The sequence below is a fragment of the Chaetura pelagica genome, unplaced genomic scaffold (assembly GCF_000747805.2).
Source record: "Chaetura pelagica isolate M959 unplaced genomic scaffold, ChaPel_1.0 scaffold285, whole genome shotgun sequence".
Lineage (NCBI taxonomy): Eukaryota > Metazoa > Chordata > Aves > Apodiformes > Apodidae > Chaetura > Chaetura pelagica.
The window spans coordinates 402,856-424,528 of record NW_009953481.1 but is presented as its reverse complement, the minus strand read 5'-3'; the positions used below and the strand labels follow the sequence as shown (position 1 = coordinate 424,528).

The following is a 21,673-nucleotide window of genomic DNA, read 5'->3' as shown; positions in this document are numbered from 1 at the left end:
GTATTATTCATAAATATCTTTCTCCAAAGTGTTTAATAATAACCTCTATTAAGTTATTTTGTTGTTTTTTGGTTGGGTCTTTTTTCCATGGATATTGAGCATGTCAATATCCGGAAGTAAGGTTAAATTGCCTCTCCACTAAAATTAATACAATTTTTTACTTCATAAACTAAATCTAAGTAACTTTTGGCTGCTTCAGTTAGCTTCATAGTGGAAGGGGGGAAGAAATAAAAAACCCCACCAAAACCCAACTGAGAAATGACAAAGCCCTATTAGGTTATCCCACCCTCTTCCTGATCACAAATCTGAAGCTCTTTAGAATTGATCTAGGGAATACACTGCTTGAGGGAATTTTTAGCAAATACACTGTCATATATTTTAACATAAGTTAGAGATCAGGCAAGAGCAGAATTGAAGGAGTTGGAAAGTAGTAGTGCCCAGGAGTGGAAGGTTAGAAAAGGAAAGAAAGGTTGTCACTGCTATCTCCTTAGGTTTCCTGCATGAAATCCAAGTGAGTCTGCATTCAAACTAGAAAACCACAATTCCCTTGTAATAAATGGAAAGAAAAGATCTGATATGTCTCAGCTTTAAGGAAATGCCTGTGCTAGGTGAAAACATCATGTGGGCAGAGCTAGAGAAGTCCTTGCTGCAGGATGTTGTGAATGTTATTTAAGTGACAGTAGCTGCTTTCTCAGACTGGATCTCAGCTTTAGTTGTGCTCCAGTAAAGGTGCAGTTTTGTCTCATTTGAAAACTTACTGTGTTTCTCCTCTGACTGTGAGGAGAGTAAGGGTAATTTCTCCAGATGTAGACCTCTAAAATTGAGGTAAATCTTGTCCCTCAGGTGATGTGAGGCAGGATTAACCAAAATGCCAGTCACTGACTTCACCACCTTTGTGTTACTTTATTCTAGTTTTAGTGCAAAATGGCTTAGACTAGTTTTATGAAGAACACGTATATTGTTAGTAGAAAAACATATTGAAGAAAGATGTGATTTCCACCCCCCTCATCCTTTTCTGTAAATCACTAAAACTAGCCTCCATGAGCTTTTCCATTGCTATCTCCCTGCCAATGCAGGAAGTGTGTCAGGCTTTGGTTATGTGTAACACATGTTCAACAAGAGCTGGGTTTAGAGTGGCATAACTTTTTAAACTTTCAGGATTCATTTAAGCAATGTTTTTTAGTTTTGCTTTTAAGAGACTTTGCAGTTAGTGAATGATGGAGCTTGGAAGCACTAAATCATGAAAAAAATCTACCTAAGCAACTCCAAGATAGCTTGAAGACTCTCTGCCTGGACAGTCAGCTCCATCCCTCACTTAATGATAAGAATGGATAAGTTTTCCTGTTTCAGGCTGGCCCTTGACTCTTTGCATGGGACTGCCTGTAAGAAGACTAGTTCATAGCAAATGCAGAGATGTCTTCTGCTGTGTGAGCTTTCCTTCCCAGTGCACTGGACTGTGACTGCTACTAAATTACAGACCGTATTACACAAGCCATCAGATGGTGAAGATAATTGACCTGTAGTCACAAAAGACTTGGCTAGATGTGAACTGGTGATACAGCAGTAAAATGAAACAAACAGTTCATCTTTTTATTGTTGCTGTGTGAAGACTTGTCCGTATGTGTTTCTCTGTCATCACTTTGGGCTCAGTTATATTCTCACACAAAGGTGCCCCTCACATTTTTGTTGTACTACACAGGGGTAGAACTATGCTGGCATAAGTAGCTCTTACCTGATCTGCATGTAATGTTTCCCTGGATACCTTTGCACACAAGGACGAAATTTGAGCCAAATACAGGAGCAGGTGATGCTTTACATTATCAAAGATATCAAGTAGAAGAACTTAAAGAGCAGCAGAGAAGTAAGAAAACCTAATGAGGAAAAATACTTTAACTATCTTGGAATTCTGATTTTAGCTTGTATGAGTTGCATGTGCAAGTCTTTGGGAAATAGGCTTCCTTTCTTCTTTGGAGCATTAGGCTGTTGATGAACAAAGACACAAAGGACTGGTCTTGGGGAATGAATGATGCTCTTGTCCATAAACGTGGTCATTTCAGGACAGCCCCATGAGTTACTGGAATTTAACCCCTGCCATTGCTGTGTTTTTCTAGGACTTCAGTTTCCATGACTGTAAATGCAGTATATGTAAAATAAAGGATTTAATGAGAATTGCAATATTTTTCTTTTTTAACTGTCCTAGAGATGGAAAATCTTGGTCCTCTCCCTGTACCTCTTCCCATTAAGTCCTTCTCTCCACCTCCCCCTTTCAGAAAACAAAAAAGAGTAGCCAAGCTCTGTGTTGCAAAATATTGATTTCATGCAAAATAGATGGGAGGAAAGTCAGATACAGTCAGTTTTCTGTCTCCTGTACATGGAAATAATACACCCTAAGTGCTAGTTAGAAGAGAGCAAAGACAGCAAGCATTGCTGATTTTTCTTGTATAGAGGTACCTGAATGTTTGAGTATGAAGTAATGCACAGTGAAAGAAATCTCTGGAAGAGTTTATCATTGCCATCTATTAGGAGTGGAAAACTAAGGAGAATAAGCAAATGGCCTTCATATGTTCCTCAAAAATATTTTCAGCTCTTCCTAGTTGACTGCTGGATTACTCTGAGCTACAAAGTGCAAGAATTCTCCTTCTGCTGAGTAAAACTGGGTAAGAGGTGCCTTTTTTTCCCCTCTCTATAGTTATAGTTTTGTAGATTGAAGCACAAATCAGGCAGGAATGAACAAGCATGGTATTTAAAAGGAGCATGCAGATTTGTGACTGCAAGCAGTACCTGCCAAGATTTTCTGTGTATGTTTTGACACGGAATGAAATATGTTCATTCCCCTCTGTACGATTGTTTACTCATTGTAAATATATAATTACTTGTATCTTGAATCCTTATCTTATATATCACTAAACTGTGAAATGAAAATCGTGGTAACAGAGACAGTTTTCTGTGACTTGTTTTAGTTGGTAGAATTTGTAATTCTCTCTTTGGTCAGAGAAAACTCTCTTTTGATTTTTCTGTTCCTTAAGACTGATGGTATGAATGTCCCTGGACTAGTTTAATGCTTTCCTTGAAAACTTTAAGCTACGTTCCCATATAAGCCATTTGCTAAACAAAATACAGTAAAATTAAAGAAAGGATAGAGTCAGGCTAATATGCTGTCCAAAATTCTTGAGCAGCCAGTGGAGATCTGTTGTCATTTGAGGCATATGTGGAACCCTGGGCACTGAAGAAGATTCTGTATTAAAAAATGTTGGACTTGTCTGAATAGATAATATCTGCAGCCTTCTGTGCAAGGAGCGTTGCTGTGCTGAGTCAATGACGACTTTCTGTCAGAGCCTAATGAGAGTATTGTCTTGAGGCACCAAGCCATACAAACTTGAAGAGACAAGCAGCCGAGGCTGAACGAGTGGCCCTCAACAATGTGTTCCTTTGAGCTTCTGAACCTTGCCTTGTACTTGTGCAGTGAGGGTCCAGGATATTCACCAGCCCAGAGAGGCTGTTCTTCATCACTGGGCACTTGAGCCTGAGTGGGAAAGTACATCATAGTAAAAACAAAGCAGAAAACCCCAGGGAAACACTGCATGGTGGCTACTTCCTCCTGTGGACAAGTCACTTTATATTACTCTGGTGACTCTATTCTTTTTTTTTTTTTTTAAATACCCTAATCTTCAGCTTCTTTTTAAAGATTTTTCAACACAGTGGTAAGTAAGCAAGTGATTTCTCAAGCCTTCTAATACTTTCTCAAAGTGTATATGGTAGGTAGAGATCACAATTTGCAATTTGTTTTTTTTAGTTTTGTCAAGAAAGCATAGTTAAGAGGCAGTTGCAATGTACATTGTATGTGATTATTGTCTTTAGAGTAGTGTAATAGAGGATCTGTTGTCAGAACATTTTCTTGATATCTTAAATGTGTCTTGTGTTGTTTTTCAACCAAGCTAGGAAGGCTTATTTGGCTGAGTGCTCTCTTAGGAGCTGAATTGACCTGATGTGGTCTTTCGATGGTATATTTGATTCTCTGTTTACTGTTCTGAAATTATCCATATGTTCATGATGTTTTGTCTTTGCCCCTTCAAACTTCTAATATCCCAAAAGAATAAGATACAGAGCATTTCCCTCCAGTCAGTATCTTGCTGGTCTGAATGTCTCTTACATAATTTTTCAACCCATCTGGTCATAATCCTTGGAAAAGTCCCTGTGCCTCAGTCATGCAGAGATACTGCTGTTCTTTCTTGTAGTCATTCTGCTGTGGTATTCCTAATGATTCAAAGGTAATCATAAGGTCTATTTACTTGCACAATTTATATTTTCTTGCATTTCCAGTAGGATACATAGCACATAAATCTTCTCAGATTACACATGAAATAGCCAAAAATGGCAAATGAAAAATCTCTCCAAAGTAGTACAGTGTTCTCAGTCTACAGAAGGATTTGTCAAGTAAGCATGGCTGCTGTTCTGCAGTCCTTCTTGTTGAGCATTGAGATGACAGAAGCATCTTAGCAGTAAAATGCTAGAAAAAAATGTGCCCCTTTTGCTGTTGTGAGAAATGTTTCATTTAGGGACAAAACCAAGGCACCTATGAAAAAGTATCCTAAATAATCATACGAGTCTTGATTCTGCACATGTTTATGTCAGTTCTGCAACTCTGTCAGTGTCAGCTGGATAGAATTAGATCTGTGCTGTTGTTTTTTTCTGAGGTTAAAGGAAAGAGCTTCTTTATCTGTTTTGTTTCAGAGGTTTTTATATCATCACTGGGGTAATGATAAATCTTAGTACACCTACCATAGTGGCACTGTCCTTTGTTGATTTAATTTTATGGCAACAGTCATGATAGAGAAAAGGGATTGAGTAGGAGGATAATTCAGGGGAAGGAGCAGATAAACATGGTCTACAACCACCAAAAGTCATTTAGAGGAGAAAAACAATGGGTACATAATTGTATATGTTTTGTTCTTGATTTACAAAGAAAATAAATAAAAAAAAATAATAAATCAAGTATGTAAAAATAATCCTAGGAGCTTTGCAGAAAGACTGACCTCTCTCATGTGGTTCTCTGAGACAGCAGAAAGGAGCCAACTCTGACCCAAATGTTGTCTCTGGTAAATCAGCTAGTACGACCTATGCAAGCTTTGGAGCCTGTTTTAAATAATTTCATGCAATTTTTTGATCTGGCCTGGCTCATCTCCTGCTGCCTCTCTGCACAAAGATTGGACTTCTCTGCAAAGTATGGGTTGTGGTTGCTCAGTTGCATTGGGTTGTCCAGGAGATTGGGCATTGCTACACTGCCCACAGGGAAGCATCAGATGGGACACAACCCACCAGATCTGCATGGGAATTACTTACCCTAGTTCTCAGCCTTTGGTGGAAAGAAAGGCACTTATCCTAAAGGGGAATCTCCTTGTTCTCCTTCTGTCCAATGACAGTGCAGAGCACCTAGGTTGACTAGCTCAGATGCAGATCTGCACTTTCAGGTGAAATGCATATTCCTGCAGTTTACTGATTACCCTGCCAGCAGAGTGGCAGGAGTGCTGATGCAGGAGGGCACTTAATCAAGTGCCAGTCCTTGGGAGAAAGACATTTAAAAAAAAAAAAAGTGAGGAAGGAAAGTTCAGATATGTTAACTATAAGCAGAATATTCCCAGGTAGTCCATTAAAATGTGAACTATCAGACAAATATTTTCCTGTAGGAGGCAAAACCTTACACTTGGCTGTTGAGTTTCAAGTCCATATTTCACCCATAATTTGAAAAGCTTTTCCGAATCTGCTAGTTCTGTGTGTGTATTCTTGCACACACATGTACAACACTCACATTCTTGTCTCCACCGTGTATATCCCACCTGCTGCTCATGACCAGTGCATGCTCACAAGCCCAGCATGCCACACCTGTGAGCTGCAGATGCAGAGGGTCTTGGGTGTTTTTTTTTAGTGTCTGCATGTGCACAATGTCTGTACAGACAGATTATATATGTTATGTCAAGGCAGCAGTTAAGAGACCAGCTTCCTGCTGCAGGAAGAACAGAACAGGACTGTGTGTAGCTGGAACAAAAGAAGCTCCCAGCCTGGAGCACTTTTCAATAGATGGGGCAGATGTGGTTTTGGGAAAAGGAATAATGCAGGAGCAAGGTGATGACAGTGTCAGGTTGGATATTTCGCACCAGCACTGTGGCTTTATAAATAAATACAATAATATAAATGTAATAATATAAAGAAATTTGTGCAAACTCATTTTCAGCATGTAGGAGGTTACCAAGGAGAGATTAACTCGAGCAGGGAGTGAAAATCACAAAAAAGGTAAATTTTAATTTTTTCTAAAGCAAAAATATTTATTTTAGTTCATTTTTATTGTGATTCTGGATAGAAGAATCTATGTAGACTTGGGAAAACTGTTAAACAGCAATTCAGTAGCACAAACTTGTAGTCTCCTCCGAAGTTGCATGAAGCCAAAAAGCCTGACCAATGTCTCTAGATTTCAGGACTCAAATATTCAGGAGAATGTAGAAGAAAATGACTGAAAAATAGTTAGGAAGGACTTCAGGTGCTCTCTTCGTGCATCTTTATTATCTGGAGTCTTATACTACAGGTGTTGGTGTCCAAGGACAAAGTTACTGTCCCTGGTCGGTCCCTGCTGCTCTCCCTCCCTCACCCTAGCGTTGCACCCTTCACTCATACCCTGAGCCAGTCCTGGCAAAACAATCCAGGTTATGGATAAACAACCATTAAAAAGCCATTAAGCAAATCCAGGCATCTTGACTGCAGTAGATAGAGGAACAATTACAGCGCTGGCAGATGGGTAGGAGGAGGCAATCCTGGCTTGGCCTCAGCCAGCACCGGATGTGTGTTGTCAGCCTGGCTGTCCAGCTTTACTGGTAGGCAAGTGCCTCTCAGGCATTACAAGAGAAAAACATATAAGTTTTTTTGTTGACAAACAAAAGCAAACCCTGAATAATGTTTCATTCAGTGATGCCCAGGTTGCTGTGACCCTGTGCTTAAGAGTTCTGGTGCAGCATAGCTCTGTACCAGCCCAAGCTGGATGTAGCTGCTCAGGATGAGCTGCATGCATGAGTCAGGCAGAGACATCAGTCAGGAGAGGGATTTTTGGAGCAGCATGCTGATTGCTGGGTTAGGAGGCAGTGTGAACACACAGTTGGAGAGGCTTCGCAGAACCACAGCACCCTGAAATCACAGTATGAAGAGGTAAGGGATGAGGCAGCGTGCAGTCTTATGTTTTTACTAGGAGCTAAACCTTTTTCCCTGACCCCATACACACAAGCAAAGGAAGGAATAGTTTTGTTGCTTATATACTGTGTCAGCAATATAGCATCAGGGTTTCTCTGGCTTAGGTGGGAAGGCATGCAAGAGCTCTGCACCTTCAGCCATGGGTAAGCGGGCTGGAGCTAACACAAGGTGAGATCCTGAAGTAAAAGAAGCAGTTGCTAAATGTAGTAAGTGTGGGATTGTTCTGCCAAGTCATTGCTTGAGCAGAGAACAAAGGTAGGTGGTGGCATGAAATCCTCACACCCTCTGAGCTGAGGCAGGACTTGTGTTTAGCTGCTGAAGGACTCCTATGCTCAGTATCCTGGATGAGTGTATCCTGATGGGTGGAATGGGTAGATTTACATTACTCTGTAAAAGAAGACAGAAATAAAGGTTATTCTGGTGTGTAAGGCAGAAATGAAGGCTAATCTGGTGAGTAACTGAACTGTCAGCTTCCCCTGAGATTCAGTTACCAAGCAGATAACAAAGACCTTGTTTGGCTTAGAGGCAAGGCAAAGTAGTCTACAGTTTTTGGTAACTGTCTTTGCTTCTTACATAAATCATCTTAGTGATGGTTGGCACAGATAAGGCCAATGTGTGTCTGTGCCAGCGTGGTCCTATTCCTAAATAATGCTGATTCAGGCCAGCTCTGGATGCAACCTTCATTGCAGATCTCAAAGCACTTCTTGGTTTTGTTCCCCCTGTACAATTTAAGATGCTGAGGCACACAGAGATGAAACATTTCAGTTTCAGATGTATGTGGTACCTGCCTCAGTAGTGTTAATGCATCAGTAGCCAACTGGCTGTCACTCTTCTGCAGCCGGGCTGCTGCAGTCGTGTCCCTGGCTCCCCTACCTTCTTCACTGGAGCTCTTAATTTGCAGAGGGCTAAATCTGGGGCCAGGAGGGTTATTTTTAGAGTCTTGAAAATAGGCTGTACAAAAAAAGATTTTTCAGACAGTTTAATGAACCATTTTTGGATTTGAAGAGGCAGAGAAGGAAGGCAGTGAGGTGGAGGGGCTTTTCATGTCATCTTCTTAGTCAAATAGGGGGCAGAGGGTCCATCTACAGTGTTGGCATCCTTCCAGAGCTCCATGTGCATTGTTCCATCCCGCTCTTCCTCTTGGATCTGTTTCCAAAACTCTTCTTTCATATCCATCCACTTTTCCTCTCTCCTGCCAGCCTCTGTCCTTTAGAGCTGCCCCAGATGTCTTCTCCTGTGCCTGCTGCTTGCATTGTCAGCTGCACACAGATTGCATTTCAATGAATCAATTTTAAGGAGCTGTTGATGGAGGTGGATTTCAGGAAAATGCCTATGGTTCATTTCTTTGTCCCTGCCAGGGCAGGTTTTAAGTGTTTGTGTTCAAATTAGGAGGCTTATTCAAGGTCTAGAGCTGGGCAGGTGCTGCAAAGACCAGCCCACCAGCGAAGTTTTTGTCCTTAGCTTTCTGACCATGTCTGTCTCGGCCTCTTGGGAAGGTGACTGTTATCCAGGGGTGATGTTGTTGTGCTGACTTTGAAATCATCATGAAGGCAGGCGGTGCTGTGTTGCCTGAGGTAGGTCGTGTGGCTGAAGTCAGTTGGGGGATGGGGAAAATGACAGTTTAGTTCTCATCTTTGTACCCCAAAAAAAAAAAAGGGGGAAAAAAAAAAAAGGAGGCAGAGGCCTGAAAGTGCCATGAGTGCCATGCTTCCAGGAGGTCATCCATCTGCTGCCCTGCGCTACAGTGAGCACAGGTTTGGATTGTTAATCCTTTCCTCTGACCGTGGGGACTCCACATTTTAGAGGGTGTGAGTGAGCAGGTGGATTTTATTAGACTTAGAAAAGCCAGGTTTTAAACCAAAAAAGCTTTCAACCTTGCCTTTAGAAGCGTGGTATTGATGTGGAGGTCTTTGTCTTGTACAGCTTGCCCCTTCTCTCCTCCTTTCCCCTACCTGCAGTACAGTGTTTAAAAGCCACCTGAGCACTGCCCACCTAGTGATCATGGCAGCTGTTTGTCATACTGACTGCTATCTACCTCATATTTGTTTTGGCTTAAGAGACAACCCAGTCCTCCAAATGTTTACTGCTGGATGTGCTCTGCTGACATCTGCAGGAGAGCAGCAAGGCCAACTCTTGACCAAAGTGATCCCAGGAGCAGCTGCTGGCCCTTTGGAGTATCGACCTTCTCAAAGAAGTTGTGTCGGAAAAGCAGAGTGTATTTTTACTAATGCCTTTCCAAGATAAAGAGCCGTAAAGATGACCATCACTTGTGGACTAATTAGCTAGAAGCCTTCAACTCATTTGGCATCATCCAGATGTTATCCTGCTAATTTCAAAGCACAAAAACTGACACGCAGGACTTGAGAGCAGGTTTACTTCACAGGCTTTTGTCAGGGAGGCTGTTGGTCAGGACTTTGATGGGATGTGTGATCTTTGGCCAACACAGCTGTGCTGACCAGAAATCCTCAGCATAGACTTCTGGTTGTTATACCAGCAAAACCTTGTTTTTACTGGTATTGCTGATGTGGAGGATAAGCTTTCCTGCAAGTTGAGTGTTCCAGTGTGATCTCTGTCAATGGTTACCTCCCTTTACCCATCCTGTAGACTCCAGTCTGGCTGCTCTGACAGCTGCCACGGTAAGAGCTGGCCTAAGTGGGTACAATTGTGAGGTTCCTGTCAGGACTGTGCTTGCTTTTATTTTATTTTATTTTATTTTATTTTATTTTATTTTATTTTATTTTATTTTATTTTATTTTATTTTATTTTATTTTATTTTATTTATGAGTCTTTTGAGTGCATTTTTTCAAATGTACATCTTGTTCTCAGGAAGGCTTTGATCTTATTAATCTTTTCATCTATACATCAGTCTGTTGTGTGAAAATGCTGGAATGTGCTTTTATTGTAGCATTTGGTTTCTTTAATTTTTGTTTTGTTGGGGTTTTTTTGCATAATTTAGAAAGTTTTTCTTCCCTGAGGCTTTCCCTCTGGCTTAATCCTACATGAAAGTTGACCACAGATGTGTCAGGTTCCATAGTGCTGCTTTAGTCCCTGTTTTTGAATTTTCTTTGCAGGGATTTCCTAATAACAAATTGAAACAATTCCTTCTCTTTCCCCACATTAAGATAAAGAGAACATTTTGGGTGAGTCTGCACATTCAGTTGTGAGCAGACATGAGCTCTCTCTGTCCTGTCTCCACCAGGTGGGATGCACACCAACTTCACAGTCTGGACTAATTTACCTGCTTGCCATGTTGTTAGGTTGATGTGCTGCTGTGGTTGTGGTTATTTGACTGGTTCAAGGCATGGACAATAGAATTAAAGCTGTCTGCACTTGGCCACATAGACTTAGCCTTCATCTTGGTCACTTACATATGCTCTTCTCCCCTAGTTCTTACCATAGGTTTAGACCTCAGGTTCTGCTTCATGGTTATGGCCACGCTTTACTGAAATGTCCATCTGTTTTGTGACAGCAGCTGTTCTGGTGAAAACCCTTGTGTAAATGCAGTCATAACTGTGAAAAGTGATGTCCTGTGGTATAATTTTAATGCAAAGGAAATGGAGGAGGGGTTATTTGACAGCCAAAAATAAAAAAGGAAACTGTAACTCCTATACATGCCTATTAAAACATAACCTTTGTAACAGGTCACTACTGCTGAGCCAAATCGAGATCTTTGCAGTTGTCAGACCCTCATTGAAGATAGTGATGTGATAAGTTGTCCTTTTTAACTTTCCTTTGTGTAAATGGCAAGGAATGGGGCCCTTTTCTGTATGTATCTGTGAGAGAGTTTGACTTGTGATGGTGGGTGCTGGTGAAGAAGGTTGGAAGATGAAAAGCAGCTGCCTGGGAACTGTGCAGCCTCTCCATCACACACATCCTTGCTTTAAACACTTCTGCATGGCCCAGCAGTATGCTGGAGGACTGCACTGAGGTTTCTCATATGCTTTTTGTTGACCTTTCAGAGGCTGAGACATTAGGCAGTACCACAAGATCTTTGAATATTTATTGTCCGTGATACTGTTGACCTGTTGCAGGTAGGTGTGATTAATATCTTAATTAATATCTTTTTCTGCCTCTGTCTTTTGCTTAGGTCCTGAGGGAGACTAATAAATTGGCTGAAATGGAAGAGCCACCTTTGCTACCAGGAGAAACTATTAAAGACATGGGTATGTGAAGAGGAAATTCCTTATTGTTTGCTGACCAAATAGAATATTCATAGAGTGAAATATCTCAGCATCATTGACCAACAGCAAATTGCTGTTGTTTTGACAAGTGTGATCAGGTTGTTTCATTAATCAAGTTATTGCATATCCCATGAGACAAAGTAACTGTATGTCTTCTCTTAACATGTAGCAAATACATGGCAATTTAACATATCTCAGCATGAGAGGGCATGGATCAACTGTTTCAGGTTGTGCTTGCCATGGGGTGACTTTGCAGGCTCACATCGCACAACTGTGTGTTAAATTTCTATCACAAACTGCAGGAGAGGATACAGTGCTATTGCAGACAACTTGTTGCAATATGGAGATGGGTCTTTTTCTTCTTTTTGTCATCCAGACTCTCTGACATGCATCAGGTTTGCTGATGCACTCTAGTCTGAAATTCTGAGTAAGCCTTTTGATTAATTTTCTATGAAAGACTTTGCATTTCCTAGTTTAACATGTTGCCTTTCTCTTCAAGTGATACAGAAGAAAGCAAATTCAGGCCTAAGAAAACCCCAACACTCTACCAAAAAAACCCCACTCAACAGCAACAAAAAAACTCTACAATTAAAAAGAGGAAAAAAAAAAAATTCCACCTCACTGCTCAGTCTTTTTCTCTACTCCTTTCCTGAGTACTCTGAGCTCATAATCCAACCATGCACTGCAGACTGGCATCTAACTCACTCTGCAGGTACAGTTAGCTCTGACAGCAAGACTATATTCTAAAAGGTTCCTGGGGAATGGTTTAAGAGATCAGAGTTATTTGTATTTTGTCTGTTGGCAAATGATATGATGAGCCACATAAGTCTGGAAGACTGGGTGGCTTTTGGAGTTGGCCAGACAGCAGCTTCCTTGTCTCACAAGATGCTGGAGGTAGCAAAAAGGAAATCTTTATTATTCATAAGTAATCATTGTATCTCATTTTAAGTGTCAAGAAGGTAAATGTAATTATTTTTGTATTTTACAGGCAAGGGAAGAAAAATTATTTCAGCCAGCCCCGTAATCTAGGGTAAGATTCGCCCTATAAAAGACAGGAATTCCATAAGCAGGAAAATTAATAAATCCTGCTTTCCAGTCTTCTTCTGTGGATTCTCTTCTACCTACCAAAGGCTGAGCTTATTAGTCTTTCCCTTGCTAGTAGCACTAGTACATCTCTCATACCTGGCACCTGTTCTTACAAACAGTGAAGGATCTTAATGCCTTGGAGACTCCTATTTATCAGGTGGAGGCCACTGACACCATAGACCTGTGATAGGATTAAGGTCAGACAAGCCAGGTGTGTAGATACATGTGTACATGTGCAATGTAATTAAGGAAGATTGTTTCCTTAGGAAACCAAACTATTAAAATGCAAATGTGAAAGGTGATGTGGTTTACAAGCTGGCAAAGCCAGTGTTTGAGATTGTGCCTGGGATTCCTTACCTGGAAAACATTTTTCTAGCATCTTTCCTCTTTACCCAGACATCCTGTTACTTTTCAGATCTAAATGCACACTTCTCTCTTATTAGTAGATTTTGTTTGGTTTGTTGGGTTTTTCTGGTTTTTATTAAACATTTTGAAATTGCATTTTGAATGATGGGAACTCTAGTGGAAAAACCAAGCAGGCTGCCCTCACCCTTATTATGCTTCATGAGTCTGCTTTCAAACCTCTGTCAAACTAGTCTTTAAAAGAAGTGATTAATAATCAGCCAATAATTAAACACTTTGTTTAATTAGAATTGGCTAGAAACACTTTGTCTTTCATTGTCCTTCCAACAAAGGCATGGACATTTAGATAAACAAAAAAAAAGAAATTTCTAGAGTGCATATATATATATATATATGTGTGTGTGTTTTATTTTTTTTTGAACAAAAAATTCTGAGCTATTTTGCTCTGAATCAGTCAGTCCTTCTCCATATCCAAATCTAAAGAGTGAAGACTATGCAGAAGCAAAGCTGACCTGAGGATGATTTAGTTATATGAATTGCCAGTGCCCTGTAGTCTCTTCCTCCCTCCCTCCAGGATAAATCTCATGAGATGAGGGTAGAGGAAATTCGGGTCCCCATCCTGACACCCCAGCAGCCTCCTGCCTCTTGTGTGCAATGGCTGTCACCTGGTTGGAAGGCAAGCTGTCCTGACTTCACACAGCCCTTGAAAATGGATCCCACAGGGTTTGGAGGCTTGAGATTTTTAAAATGGTCCAGAGAGTTCTTTCAGGGATCTGGCATTTCTGGTCAGTGAGTCTTCTTCTGAAAGAATCTCTGTGTGTTTGAGGGTTGTCATTACTTGTTGGTGACAGCATAAACCATTGCCAGGGCACAGCCAGCCAAGTATTTCAGTGGCTGAAGATGCGATGGATCACTGCTGGCTGGCAAGGGGTAGGAAATTACTTAAATGTTGTCATTTTAATTGATGTAAACCAGAAAGGTTGTTAGGGTAGGTGTTTGCTGTGGAAAACCAGCAGCACCTTTTGCCTTTTGCTGGAACAAGTGAGAAACGTCTGAGGCCTTTTAAGAAGGAGGCTGTTTTATGTCACTGTCACTCAGGCTCAAAAATAATTGAATTGTTGCAAAGTAACTTGATCACTGACTTCAGACTTAAAATCACTGGCAGTTGGGTGCTATGCAGATTCCTGGCTGCTGGAAATTGCTGGATTTTAGCATGAGCGCCTTCATCCCGTGGTGTGCAGAAGGACCCAAGCATCCTAAAAGCCTAAAAGTAGGAGAGCTGCCTTCTCCTGTCCTTAGTGGCACAAACCAGCTTACTGGCAATACTTACCTGTTATGCAGATTGTTGTCAGCTTCAAGTATATGCATCCAGGCAGGAATTTTCTCTGTTCTTCGTGCTTGGTGTTCTCAGCTACTGGTAATACACAGCTCAGTACGAGTGAACAGGTTGCAGCTGAATACTGGCTTCTCTACAGGGGTAGTAGATCTGTACAAATGTAGGATTCTAGGTGATGGTACTTGCCCAGAGTTCAATTAATAATTACAGTTTTACCCTCTCCACAGAACTGAAACTTGCATGTTGGCTCTAGGCTAGAACCTCAAATTAAGCTGTTTTTCATTCCATTGTCTGAAAAGTAGAGCCCCCGAATAATGTTGCTGTCATAATTTTACTCTCATCAATTAACCATTACATTAACAACCTTTTTATTTCCTTTTTAAAGCTAAGGATGTTACTTATATCTGCCCCTTCACTGGAGCAATCAGAGGAACCCTCACAGTTACCAATTACAGATTGTATTTTAAAAGCATGGAACGGGTAAGCTTTTGAAACCCTCTGCTTTTTTTGGTTATTTGATCTTTAAACCTAAGTGTTCGTTCCTTGAGAATAATTCTTAGTGAATCATAGCTGTATGTTTGGGAATATAGACATAAGGGAGCAGGAGCAGGGGATTTTTCCCCCTCCCCCTTTTAAACTCACAAATTTCAACTGTCTACAGGACCCTCCTTTTGTCCTAGATGCATCTTTAGGTGTAATCAACAGAGTGGAGAAAATTGGAGGTGCTTCCAGTCGTGGTGAGAATTCATATGGACTGGAGATTGTGTGCAAGGTAAACTTTTATCTGTGTTTTACAATAGGGGAAAGAGAATATATATTTTTAAAAGGTTTTCTCTGTAGTACTGTAGGAAGTTCTGCAAAAAGTTTCAGTCAGTGTGACTTCACAGACTTCAAAAAACATCTGGTTTTTAAAGTAATTTTCAGGATTCTCCAGCTCCACTCATTCAAGACAAGATCTGGGCCTTTGTTCAGGCTTTGTGCTAGGTAATGTCTTGTCTTCGTGGTGGAAACCTAGGCCTGCGTCCCTCTAATGCAGTTCTCAAGGTTGGCCACCAGGCTATCCCAGGAAGACTCCAGTCATTGTGGAGTACAGGGTACTTTTCACTCACTTGCATTTCAAGGAGCGAGAAAGGAGCACGTTTTCTTCTAGTTGTTACCTTATGTCCACCTGCTGCTGTACTTTGTGGTGAGGGATTGGCAAGTAGCCTTCAGTCCTCCTTGAGGCTATTCTTTCATTTCTTTCAAGGCAGAACATGTTTCACATGTGCCTCTCCAAGCCCTTGGAATCACTGGAAATGAAAACTTCAATAAAAATTAACAATTCACATCCTCTTGTCTCCTTTCCGTAGACCCACAAAGTAGGTAAACCCACCATCTCCAATCCTAAACCCACTGTTCCCCAGAGCATGGCCCCTCTGCTTCCCTTATTGGCCATGTGGGGAGAGCTGGATTCTGAACCCTGTAGGTCTTGGGCTGATTAAAGCTCTTGTCAGAGCCCCCTCAAGGCTTAAAGGATGCCACTTTCTGGTTAAGGGCAGATGAAGGAATGAAAATGAGTCCCAAACGGTTGCAGTCACTGCTGGGATTCTGAGGCACCAGGAAGGTAAGCAGACTCTCAGGCTGTGGGAGTGCTGATTCAAGAGCAGTTGATATAACCTATACCAAATCACCCAGCTGCACCCTCATCCGACTGCGGTCAAGATGCTCCGTGGGTAACATAGGGGTGCTTGTGCTGACAAGCTTATTTGTTCCCTGTTTTGATCTGTTCTGTGTTCCTAGTTATCAGCTATTTCACCTGTACATATAATTGCACACAGGGTCAGGGTTTGGAGTGAGCTGCACTGTTTCCCTGAGTGGGAAACCCAGGCACAAACTATAGGATAGGTATTGGCCCTATCGTATTGTAGAATCATAGAATATGCTGAGTTGGAGGGAACCCATCAGGATCATCGAGCCCAGCTCCTGTCTCTGTGTAGGGCACCCCAAGAATGACACCATGTACCTGCAAGCATCGTCCAAATGCTTCCTGAACTCAGGCAGGCTTGGTGCTGTGACCACTTCCCTGGGGAGCTTGTTCCAGTGCTCAGCCACCCTCTGGGTGAAAAATCTTTTCCTGACATACAAACTAAACCTCCCCTGATTCAGCTTCCTGCCATTTCCCTGACGCCTGTCATTGGTCACAGGAGTGAAGAGCCCAGTACCCCCCCCACCTCTCCCCCTCAGGAGGAAGCCGTAGACTGCAGTGAGGTCACCCCTCACCCTCCTCTTGTCCAAACCGAATAATCCAAGTGACCTCAGCCACTCCTCGTAAGTCATCCCTTCCAGACCCTTCACCATCCTCGTGGCTCTCCTTTGGATAAGCTCCAATAGCTTGACGTCTTTTTTATAAGTTTTAAATATTTTTTGTATTTATATATATGCCAGTACGCATAGCAGTTTAGTGCAATAACAGAATAGATACAGCTTATGCATCCTGAAATGTTCTCTGTCTGAGATCAATTACCTAATCTCAGTCTTGTGAGACAGCTAATTAATTCTTTATCTGTTTTTCTCATTCTCTGACTTACTGTACCATCTTCATATGCTTGAACTTGATAGCACATTTCCTGCTGGTGGTTTTTAAATTGTTTCCTACAAGTGTTTGAGATGTAAATTTGGCTGGAAAATCTTAGTATCTTAGAGATGCTTTATTTAGTTTCAGAGTTTGATTTTGTAGATGAGTGTGGAAGGAACATCTTGGGTTACCACTCTTAGTGGAAAGCGTGCTGCTGTGCAAAGTGGAGGAGGTGTCAGTTTCAGTCATCTTCTCTAGTGCTCTGAAAGATGGAAGCTTTACAGGGAGATGGCATTGGTTGCTTTGCACCAAACTGGCTGGACTTGGGCTCCCTATGTGCCCAAATGCTAGTAGATCTATGGAGGTATTTTGTGAGGCAGTCCCTTCCAGCTGTCTTCTGCCACGGGTCAGCCCAACAGCTAGAAGGTCTGTCTCTCAGTCCTGCTGGTCAGTGATAGCTTGTCCCTGAGTGAGGCCCTCTCCCTTAGACTTTCAGCAAGTAGAGAGAGGGAGAGGTAGAGAGCTCATGAAGGCAAGATGCTGTGATCAAGTGTGCTCCTGCACTCCCTCTGCTCCTCTGCAGTTGTGGCAGGCTTTGCTGGAGGCTTCAGAGCACCACTGAACCAAGACCAGAGTTGCAGTAAAAGAGCATTCAAAGCATGATATAAAATCAGTGCTAAAAAGAGCATTGTGATGTGACCCTATTTTGAATGCTGGCTTTTGGATTTTCATTGGATTTGGGAATGGTTCTGAAATCTGCAATGTGATTTCCCTCTTCTTTTCCTAGGATATTCGAAACTTGCGGTTTGCTCACAAGCCTGAAGGGAGAACTAGACGATCCATATTTGAGAACCTAATGAAATATGCTTTCCCAGTTTCAAATAATCTGGTAGGTATTTTATTTTGAGTTTTTACCAAGAGACCAAAGAGAGGTGGGAAGCTGGTTTGTTCAGTCCCATCTTACTTGGTACAGTGCTTATATGGGGAGCATTTTTTTGAAGGAGAAATGCTGGGTTTTACATCTGTTTTAGAGTTAATTATGTAGGGCTTTAGATTGTACAGAAAACAGAAGTCTACTACCATGGGGCTGAATTCCTTCATACCTGGAGAACTGACTTACTGATACAGCCTCATAACAGAGAATATTCAAAGACAGTGACATCCATGACAGGTTTACATCCAATGGTGACTGCACTGCCCCAAATCTGGAATGCAGTTAATCTGCTCTGTGGTGTCATGACACTGCAATTGCTGCTTCAAATACTGGTTGAAAGGATCTACTTAAGGTGTAAGAACTTTCTTGCCCAAGTAGACTTGTTTTCTCTCTTTAATCATACACCTTTTGTCTGTGAAGAAGTACTAGGTAATAGACAAGCAAGATCAGGGGTACAGAGGAGGATACATTGTTGTACTAATTACCTGCTACAGCAAGCATGTTAATCTTTTTAGCAAACCCCTAAAAGAAAAGTAGTGTAGTGGGAAAAAAGAAGGACCAGCCATGGATATGTCTCTGCTCTGGTCCTGCTCTGGCAGGGGGGTTGGACTCAGTGATCTTCCGAGGTCCCTTCCAACCCCTAACATTCTGTCATTCTGTGATTTTAAGGGGGTTGGACTAGATGATGCTTAGAGATGCCTTCCAACTCAGGACATTCTGTGATTATTTGAGATATCAAACATCCTGGAAATAGTATCTGAGTGGGCTCTTAATAGTAAATTTTCTTCCTTTCAGCCACTTTTTGCATTTGAGTACAAAGAGGTTTTCCCAGAAAATGGATGGAAGGTGTATGACCCTACTTGGGAGTACAGAAGACAGGTAGGTCATGTACCATGTCCTTCCTCAGTCTCTCTGTGCTTGTGAAGTGGGGCTCTGTGCAGGTTGCATGGAACAGCAAATGATGCTGCTCACACATATTGTGCAGGCTGGGTTAGGACATTGTTCTCTACACTGCAGGGATTGATGACAGCAGTACAATAGCATCCACTGATGGAGATTACTCAGGCTGCAGAGAGCTGACTTGAGGCTTTAAGAAAAAACTATTGCTCTGGCTTAGTCGTCAGCTGGCAGCAAGGAATAGGGGGAGTGTGTTTTGTGGGTACAGATGTCCCATTGTTGAGTGTCACACCTCAGCTCATGATTGTATGAGTTTTAATTCTTTGCAGTTTTCTGTAAGACATCTTAAACAGGAACTTGGAAGGAAAAGCAAATAATTAAATGCAGAATGTCTGTATTTTCTTGGGGAATCAGCATAGGGAGCAACCTAGAGGGTGTTGGGATTGACCATAGCTTGGAATACACAGTTGTAATGTGTCCAGAGTAGACTGGTCAGAGTTGTTAATTACTGTAAAGTGGTAGGCTGTTAATTAGGAATACTGCAATAAAAACTTGAGTGTCCCTCCCTGGGGGAAAAGATGAGAGAAATTTTTTTATAATGCAGTAATTCTTGTCAAAATTTCACAAGTTGAGGAAACAGCACAGTTTGGTGACAGTTTTGCCCTGGACAGAGCAAACTCATCCAGATCTGCCAGGATAAAACCAGCTTTCCTTTGTAAAATTAAGACATTTACAGCTATTTAATTTAAATATTTATTTGGGTCTTTCCCATAAAGGAAAACAAAACAAGCCTTCTGCCCTAGCCTAGTTGTTAATCTGATTCCTGACATTCAGAATCTAAGGAAGGGATTCATTTTCCTTGTTTCAGTTTTCTAAAAGCTGAGCATGCCTTTTAAATTGGTTATCTAGGCCTGTCATTAACAGATGGGGAGAGCAAGCTTCACTGTTGGGGGTGATTTGTTCCCTCCTGAAATAGCTGCCTGAGATAGATCGCTGGCTTCTAGGCTGCTAGTTGGAAGTGAGATGTATTTACCTCCACTGTCTTCACTGAAAAACCTGTGTGTTTGCCACAAGATACCACAATCTAAAATCCTAGGAGAGACAAACTCTAGTCATTTGTAATCAGCGACACACACTGTATCTAAGGTTGACTGGTCAATAAGACCAGATAATGGTCTAATGCAGTGATTATGGCTTTGTTGAGAATGTAGCTCTTTGTTGGTAGTTATTTTAAGGAAAGATCTGTTTATAAAGAAGGATCTGCAGCCCAAGCTGTATGGGAAAGATGTTTCTTTACAGGACTGGAGTAAAGAGCACCTGTGCTGTCAAAATAATCCTCATTGAAAAGCACAGCACTCACTTAGTCAAGCTTCGCTTAGAATAGATGAAATACAAAAGAGATTCTTACAGTATCTGGAAAGAAGGAAGGTTGACCCTTGAGAATTTCAGGGTAGATTAAGCCAGTTTCTTAATCCTGGCACGTCTGGTTTTACAATACAAGCTTTTCTATCCATATTAGTTTTTATATTGTGTTAAGCAGTACCTTAAATTTGACAGGAGCTTGCCTTCATAGTGAGAGGATATACAGATTTACATGCTCTTCATGTAATGAAAATGGGACTCGGGGCTGTGGTGTCTTTGTTCCTGGTCACACGAGGTAGCACTGCTGTGTGCAAAGCATGTCACAATGGAGACATTGCTGCAGCGTGTACTTCTTTTGTTATGACCTTCTTTTGTGTCATTTCTGGGGAAAAATTTAGCCTGACTCTTTTGGTATCAAGAAATCAAATGGATGTCCACATACTGAAAACCTTCAGTCATTTGCTTACATGGTAGCTGCAAAAACGAATCCAAGGAAGATCCTTTTGCAGCCACAGCCTGTCTGAATTTTGCCCACGATAGGCCACAGTCATTCCCATTCCGTATCACGCAATCCATCTGTTTCAGTAGCTTATCTCCAAAAGTGACCAACACCAGCTGCTGAAGAAGAGGCAAACCATTCTACAGTAGATGTTTATGTTGTGATCTGGCCAGGATGAGAATTTCATCATTTTCGTTACAGTTGATTTAAGTTGTGCAGTATGAAGCTTTATGTCCCCTCCAAAACTTTTAGGTATTTCAATCTGTTTATTTAATTTCAGTGTTTATAACTGTGGATGTTCAATTTATCTGTGTGAATGTCTTAGCCTTTTTTCTTAATCCAACCAGGTCCTGTTAAAGCAATAACAAATTCTGCAGTAAATCAGGATTATGTCCTGAGATGGCAGCAGGGATTCGTTAACAGTGAAACAAAACTGGCATCATCAAATCAGATAATGAGATTACCTGTCTGAATGTATGAATTGTGACCAGAAATAGAAAAGTAGGACATTTGCACTATCAGCAGGACGTTGTAGAATTGGTTTAAAAAGTACTAGAGAAGTGCTGGCCTAGGCCATAAGCAGCCCAGCAGTACAGCCAAGCATTAACTTGGTATATCTTGGGTCAGGTCAGTCATTTCCCTGTGGGAGTAGGAGCACAGAGGGAGGGGAATGGAGCAGAAGTAGAGGCCAACTACCTAGCATCCAAAAAATACTTTTAGAGTAGGATCCATCATATGAACTATGTTTACACTGGTAGACATGGCAAGTTTGCACATAGTACAATTTATTTTTACAATTTTTTTTTTTTATTAATATGTGTGTTTCTAGGATAGAGATTGTTGCAATTAGTAAAAAAAGATACTCAGCAAACCCCTGTCTTCCCTATTAATGTTCTTGAGAAGGATGGAAATATGTAACTTATTAAAAATCTGTGATTGTGTAAAACTATGGGGAGTAATAAACAACCTGTAGAGAACAAAAGGAACTCGGAGAGGTTTGGGATTTAGTCGGTAAATGGAATCACATGTGGCAAATGAAATTTAAAACTGAAATTGCTCCCTGATTTTTATTACACACAGGCTGGCAGAGTATAAAACAGAATTGCACAGTGAATGAGACTCAGTTGAAACCAAAAGACCTTGAGATGCCTTTTGAGTAACTTAAAGCTTTCATTTTCTTTAACAAGGTGGGGAGCATTTGGAAAATATTATAAGGGGTTGTGAAGCT

The 21,673-nt window shown here is 41.3% G+C and overlaps 1 protein-coding gene across 1 annotated transcript in view; it reads left to right on the top strand.

The window, feature by feature from the left end:
• MTMR2 (myotubularin related protein 2) overlaps positions 1-21,673 on the top strand; it is a 42,949-nt gene that overhangs the window by 3,485 nt on the left and 17,791 nt on the right. The window contains exons 2-6 of the mRNA XM_009998509.1: positions 11,321-11,396; positions 14,585-14,679; positions 14,861-14,971; positions 17,541-17,642; positions 18,483-18,566. Coding sequence (XP_009996811.1) covers positions 11,351-11,396; positions 14,585-14,679; positions 14,861-14,971; positions 17,541-17,642; positions 18,483-18,566 — 438 coding nt within the window. The 5' untranslated portion in view covers positions 11,321-11,350. The remainder of the gene's footprint in view (positions 1-11,320; positions 11,397-14,584; positions 14,680-14,860; positions 14,972-17,540; positions 17,643-18,482; positions 18,567-21,673) is intronic.